Source organism: Nicotiana tabacum, chromosome 24, assembly GCF_000715075.1.
Source record: "Nicotiana tabacum cultivar K326 chromosome 24, ASM71507v2, whole genome shotgun sequence".
Classification (NCBI taxonomy): domain Eukaryota; kingdom Viridiplantae; phylum Streptophyta; class Magnoliopsida; order Solanales; family Solanaceae; genus Nicotiana; species Nicotiana tabacum.
In genome coordinates this window covers 47,511,603-47,518,999 of record NC_134103.1, presented here as the reverse complement: position 1 = coordinate 47,518,999, position 7,397 = coordinate 47,511,603, and the positions used below count along the sequence as shown (strand labels likewise).

The window sequence follows — 7,397 nt, the reverse complement described above, 5'->3', positions numbered from 1 at the left end:
ATCATGCCGCGTTATCTGAATCCAAATTTGAAAGGTTTTGACTCAAATGCAAAATGTGAGTATCACTCTAACACCCAAGGTCATAGTATCGAAAATTATTGGACGTTAAAGAAAGCCATTGAAGATTTAGTTGAAGCAAAGGCAATTGTGGTGACAAACAATGAGGATACTCCTAATATCACAAACAATCCACTCCCAACTCATAATAATACACATTTTATTGGGATGATTTGTGATGATCGGGATTATACGCAGTCTGGCAAGACAGAGATGGTTGTTGGAACCATAGGGAAAGAACCAAAAGTGATAGTAAGCCCACCGCAATTGGTATCGTTGATTGTGAAAGGTGCGAGTTCTAGCTTGAACTTGGTAGGTTTGGGAAAATCGATTCTCTATGTCGCTGGAAGCACAAATAGAGTTGAGGTTCAATGGGGTGGGCAAAATTTTTACATCCCTGGGGCATTCAAAAGATCGTTCCGAATAATGGTTTGAGAAATATAATAGAGTCTATCGTGATTTGCCCTGTTGCACAACTCCCAGTGACAAACACGAAAGCTATTCCTTGGAATTATAACAAGACTGTCATGACATACAAAGGAAAAGAGATAGTTGAAGAAATAGATGAAATGGGGGCTTGACCCGCTCTGGAAGGTGCTACTCACTAGAGGAATTGAGAAAAGCTAAGCAAGGCAGGGAAAGTCACTTGCTACTGAAAGAACCCATTGTAGAAAAAGAAGCGGAGGAATTTCTTAAGAAGATGAAAATGCAAGATTACTCAATCATTGACCAACTAAGGAAAACCCCTGCTCAGATATCTTTGTTATCTCTGCTTTTGCACTCGAAAGAGCATCGCCGTGTGTTGATCAAAACTCTGAACGAGGCATATATCGTAGAAAAGACAACGGTGAATCATCTAGAATAAATGGCTTAAACATTCTTTGAAGTAAATAGAATTACTTTCAGCAATGATGATTTGCCTGAGGAAGGAGCGGGGCACAATAGAGCTTTGCATCTTATGGTCAAATGTGAAGGGCACTACGTAAAATGAGTCATGATTGATGGAGGCTCAAGTGTAGATGTATGCCCTCTTTCTACTCTACAACAGCTGAACATTGACACTAACAGAATTCGAACTAGTAATGTCAGCATCAGAGCTTTTGATGGTTCAAAAAGAGACACTATTGGGGAAATCGAACTCACCATGACAATCGGCCCGGTTGATTTCAACATTGTCTTTCAAGTGTTGGATATGGAAACTTCTTATAATTTTCTTCTGGGAAGGCCGTGGATCCATATGGCCAGAGCTGTACCATCCACCCTACATCAAATGGTCAAATTCGAGTATGACATACAAGAAATTGTTGTTCGTAGGGAGGACGACTCATCCGTCTATAAAGACCCGTCCCTTCCATGTATCGAGGTCAAGGAAGGGTGTGAATCCATCATATATTAAGCTTTTGAGGTGATTGAGGTTGACCAAGTGGAAGAAGGAAAACCAATTCTGCATCCCCGTCTTTCAACCACATCCATGATGGTAGCTGCGCTGATGTTAAGGAACGGCTATAAACCAGGAAAAGGATTAGGATCCTCTCTGCAGGGAATTGTGAACCCTATTTCTCCTTTTTCGAAGAAATATACCTTTGGCTTGGGTTTTAAACCAACATCAGCCAACATAGACAGAGCCAAGGCCCACAAAAAAATGGTTGGAATTTTTCCAAACCAATCCCTTACATTGCCTACTCTTTTGTCAAGCCACAATTTGAAGAAGTCCAAAATCCCTCTACTCAGGATGACATTGATGAAGTTTGCCAGGTTCTCAAGGAGATGTTCTATGAGATCAATATGGTTCAAGTTGGTGAGGGCCTTAGCCGTGCAAGTGGTCAGTTGATTGGTCCAGATACCTCGCTCAACAACTGGGAAGCAACTCCGCTTCCCATCAGTAAGGAGTTTTGATAGTCTGTTTTGTTGCTTTTTCTGTATTTGGATTATTTTAAGGGTTGTAATCCAGATATTTTAGTTTAATTGCTTTGCTTTAATGTTAACACTTCTATCCTTTCAAATTCAATGAAATGAAGTTCCAGTTTCATAGTAAAATTCTGTCTTTTCCTTTCCCTAATTTTTGTTAATTTATTATCATTTTCAGTTTTGTTCACGTTGGCTTTAAAAACATGACATGCATGCGGAATTTATGCCCAGATCTTAAAAAGCTGTCTAATCTCGAAATAATGAATTAAGAAGTTGAGTATGATGAAGATGGGGCTTTTAAGGAGATAAAAAGGGAATTTGATCAATTTGAGAATAAGCCTAAGCTAACTTAAATGAAACAGAGGCAATTAACCTGGGAAGTCCTGAAGAAACCAGAGAAACAAAAATAAGCATTCATACTGAACAAAAGACAAGAGATGCCATAATTCAAGTTTTGTTCGAGTATAGAGATGTATTTTCTTGGTCGTATGATGACATGCCGAGTTTGAGTGCCGATTTAGCGGTTCATAAGATTAGCACATACCCTAATTTTCCACAAATCTAACAAAAATAAAGGAAGTTTAAGACAGACATGAGTGATAAGATTATAGAGAAAATCACAAAGCAACTAAGTGCAAATGTGATCAGGTTCGTCCGATATACCACATGGTTAGCAAATGTTGTGCCAGTGCCAAAAAAGGATGGGAAAATCAGAGTTTGTGTTGACTATAGGGATTTAAACAAAGCAAGTTCGAAGGACAACTTTCCCTTACCCAACATTCATATCCTTGTTGACAATTGTGCTAAACATGAGATCCAATATTTTGTGGATTGTTATGCCTGGTATCACCAAATTCTGATGGATGAAGAAGATGCAGAAAACACTGCCTTCACCACTCCATGGGGAACTTATTGTTATAAGGTCATGCCATTTGGTTTGAAGAATGCAGGGGAAACTTACATGAGAGCCATGACTACCATATTCTATGAGATGATGCACAAAGAGATTGAAGTGTATGTTGATGATGTGATCATTAAGTCCAGAATACAAGCTGACCATGTGCAAGACATGAAAAAGTTATTTGAAAGGCTACGAAGGTACAATCTCAAACTCAATCCAGCCAAATGCGCATTTGGAGCTCCTTTTGGGAAGCTTTTGGGTTTTATATTTAGTCGAAGAGGCATTGAGTTAGATCCCTCCAAGAAAAAGACCATTCGAGATTTGCCTCCCCCGAAGAACAAAATAGAAGTCATGAGTTTACTCGGGAGGTTGAATTACATCAGCAGGTTCATCGCGCAACTTCCAACCTCATGTGAGCCCATTTTCAAGTTTTTGAAAAAGAACGCTGCTATCAAGTGGACAGATGAGTGCCAAGAAGCTTTTGATAAGATCAAGGAATATTTGTCAAATCCCCCTATTTTGGTCCCGCCGGAACCTGGTAGACCACTATTTTTATATCTGTCAGTAATGGATAGTTCCTTTGGTTGTGTTCTGGGCCAACATGATGCCGCAAGCAAAAAGGAACAAGCAATATATTATTTGAGAAAAACGTTCACCACTTATGAGGCCAAATACACTCTTTTGGAAAGGACATGTTGCGCCTTAACCTGGGTCGCCTAGAAGCTTAGGCATTATCTTTTGGCCTATACAACTTACCTCATATCCCGAATGGATCCCATGAAGTACATCTTTCAGAAGTCGATGCCCACTAGCAGGCTCAAGGTGATTGGGAGACTCGAGACATCAAGCTCATTCCATATAGACAATGTGTGGACACCTTAGCAAAAGGTTCAAATCCATCGAGTTCAGGTACATTCCTAGGTTTCACAATGAATTAGCTAATGCCTTGGACACCCTCGCCTCAATAATTCTATACCCGGGTAATACTCACATTGACCCATTAGAAATTAAAATTCGGGATCAACATGGTTATTGCAACATAATTGAAGCAGAACCAGATGGTGAACCATGGTACCGTGATATTAAACAGTATCTAAAAACAAGAGAATATCTGAAACATGCTAATAGGGATCAAAAGAGAACTATTAGGCGACTCTCTAATGGTTTCTTTTTTAGTGGGGAAATCCTATACAAAAGGACTCCGGATTTGAATTGGTTGAGATGTGTGGATGCCAAAGAAGCTGAAATGATTATGAATGAAGTGCATACATGAGTATATGGTCCGCACATGAATGGATATGTTCTAGCAAAGAAAATCCTTCGGGCAGGATATTATTGGCTTACTATGGAGCGAGATTGCTTTCGTTTTGTTCGCAAGTGCCACCAGTGTCAGATTCACAGTGACTTGATTCACTCACCTCCTTCAGAGTTGTATCCTATGTCGGCTCCTTGGCTTTTTGTTTCTTAGGGAATGGACCTCATTGGACCAATCAAGCCAAAAGCCTCAAATGGGCACATATTCATCTTTGTTGCAATTGATTACTTCACCAAATGGGTAAAACTATTACATTGAAAGAAGTTACCAAGAAAGTAGTAGTAGACTTTGTTCACTCCAACATCATCTGTCGTTTCGGTATTCCAAAAATCATTATCACAGATAATGCTGCTAATTTGAATAGTCATCTGATAAAGGAGGTATGTGAACAATTTAAAATTGAGCATCACAATTCTACTCCTTACCGGTCCAAAGCTAATGGAGTTGTTGAAGCTGCGAATAAGAACATCAAGAAGATTCTTAGGAAGATGATACAATGGTCTAGGCAATGGCACGAGAAACTGCCTTTTGCTCTTTTGGGATACCGGACAACTGTACGTACATCAGTTGGCGCAACGCCCTACTTATTAGTTTATGGCACTGAAGTAGTTATACCTGCTGAAGTTGAGATTCCCTCTCTCCGAATCATTATTGAAGCAGGGATCGATGACACTAACTGGGTCAAGTCTCGATTGGAATAGTTGAGTTTGATTGATGAAAAGCATTTGGCGGCAGTTTGTTTTGGTCAGTTATACCAACAAAGAATGGAACGCGCTTACAATAAGAAAGTGCGCCCAAGCCAATTCGAGGTAGGACAACTTGTTTTGAAACGTATCTTTCCGCACCAGGAAGAAGCAAAAGGAAAGTTCGCCCCGAATTGGCAAGATCTTTACCTCATCAAGAAAGTATTGTCAAAATGAGCTCTACACTTGTCAGATATAGAAGGAAAGGTGACTGATATATCCATCAACACAGATGCGGTCAAGAGATACTATGTCTGACATGCCTCTGTTGGGTCACTTTTATACTTAGCATTCTCAGGTTGGGATGATGAAAGGCTATCATTCTCGCTACCCAAACACTGGTTAACCCTAGTTAGCCCTTTGAAGCCTTGTTTATATTTCCTTGTTTTCCCCTCTTTTGGAACCAATGTACTTAATCGAAAAAATAAAATAGATAAATTTCATCAAAACAAGTTCATGTTAATTGAACTACGTCCGACCTGATTCCTAAAGAATCGTAGGTAGCCTCACTCTAGGGTTCGGTCACACCAAAACAAAAATCCACATTTCCCCAGTATTCAAATAAACTGGGGCATGATTTTATTTTATTTTTTGATGATTGTTCCATCAAAATGGTTCCAAAAGTTGTAATTCAGTTAAATAGTTCTTTTTACCTTTCCCTGCTAAGACCTTCTGATCAACTTTTGAGAATGCTAAGTCAGTATACTATGGGTAATGCCTCAGCCATTGAAGAGAGAAAAAATAAATAAAAGAGTCTTATTGGTGAAAACCTTCACGGGCACTATAAGGCAATGGTGAGTTGAGAGAAAGGCAAATGAGAGAGGTCAATTGGTGAAAACCTACAAAGGGCATCATTGATCGATTTAAGGCTTCATACATCCCGACACAAGCATGATTAAGACAAAAAACTCAGTTTCATAATTAAGCTTACAACAAATTTCGAGAATTAGACGGTTCAAACGGATCGGGCATCCAGACCAAAGTATATGTCATGTTCATTGAAGTCAGCATATTTCCTCCAGATAAGTCCTTTCTTATTTTTTCCTCTGAAAGGGAAACTTCTTGATTAAGTTATAATACTTATTTAGTTCACCTTCTTATTTTCTTTCACATTACTTTTTTGAGTCCCTTTCAGTCTAATTTTGTCAAAGCAAAGCAAAGACAAGGCCGCAAAATTGGTTACAGTTTTCCCGCTATATAAAGCAAAGATTGCTGGGCATAAACCGTATGGGCAAAGGCATAAATCCATTTGTGATTTTTTCTGACGAACAAAAGGCTTAAAGGATTGAACAATGTTTCAAGGGTTAACAAAAGTTACTCAGTTAAAAGTTATTTTGGGAGTAAGGGTGTTTGGACAATGAACACAAATGGTGATAGGTGCAAAATTGTTAGGTTTTGATGTTGAGAAAGAAGATCTCCAAAAAGAAAAGACAGAATCTCCCAGTAATTTGTACAATCATCGACGGAGTCAGTTTTTCTAACAAGTGTAATGGACGAGGGTCAAGTCGCCCAAGAAATCAAGGCCACAAACTGACCACCATTTTAAAACTAACGAATCTTTCTTTGTTCAGAATAGGAACATAACAATTTTAGGAAATAATTAGTTTTCTACATGTAAGTGAAATTCATTATAGGGAATCAATACTGTAATGACCCGACCGATCGTTTTGAGCTCTAGCACATCATACAATGGTTTGAAACCCTGAGCAGCTTCACTTCAGGTATTATAACTTGTACGCGTGGTCGGAATTTAACTTCTAGAAGTTCGGAGTTGATTTGGAAGAAAAATTCTAATTTCAAAAGCTTTAAGTTGGAAGAATTGACTAAGGTTTGATTTTTGAGTAAACGACCTTGGAATCGGGATTTAAAGGTTCCAACAGGTTTGTATGATGCTTTTGGACTTAGGCGTATGTCCGGATCGGGATTTTTATGACTCGGGAGCGTTTCGACGCCTATTGTGGAAGTTTGGCATTTTGAAAGAATTTCATAAATTTGAGTTGAAGTGCATTTCAATGATATCGACAACCGTTTGGGATTCCGAGTCTGGGAATAGCTCCGCATGATGATTACGATCTTGGGAGCGCGTCCGGATGTGGGTTTGGAGGTCTGTATGCCATTTTGGGGTCATTTGGGTGAAAGTTGGGAATTTGGATAATTTTGAAAAGTTTGACCGGGAGTGGACTTTTAATATCGGGGTCGAATTCCGATTTTTGGAAGTTGGAGTAGGTCCGTAATGTCAATTATGACTTGTGTGCAAAATTTGAGGTCAATCAGACGTGATTTAATAGGTTTCGGCATCGATTGTAGAAGTTTGAAGTTTCAAAGTTTATTAAGTTTGAATTGGAGGGTGATTCGTGTTTTTAACGTTTTTTTATGTGAATTTAAGGCTCGACTAAGTTTGTAATGTGATTTGGGACATGTTGGTACATTTGGTTAAGGTTCTGGGGGCCTCGGGTGGGTCCCGGGTGCTTAA

The 7,397-nt window shown here is 39.1% G+C and overlaps 1 protein-coding gene across 1 annotated transcript; it reads left to right on the top strand.

The window, feature by feature from the left end:
• Positions 1 to 3,731: 3,731 nt before the first annotated feature.
• Positions 3,732 to 4,139, top strand: LOC107790497 (uncharacterized). The gene has a single exon (XM_016612418.1). It carries the CDS (start codon positions 3,732 to 3,734, stop codon positions 4,137 to 4,139), a length of 408 nt encoding a protein of 135 aa, XP_016467904.1.
• The last annotated feature ends 3,258 nt before the right edge of the window (positions 4,140 to 7,397 follow it).

Excerpts from the sequence above, each read along its gene's own strand:
- LOC107790497 (XM_016612418.1), top strand. The coding sequence starts at position 3,732 with ATGTGTGGACACCTTAGCAAAAGGTTCAAATCCATCGAGTTCAGGTAC.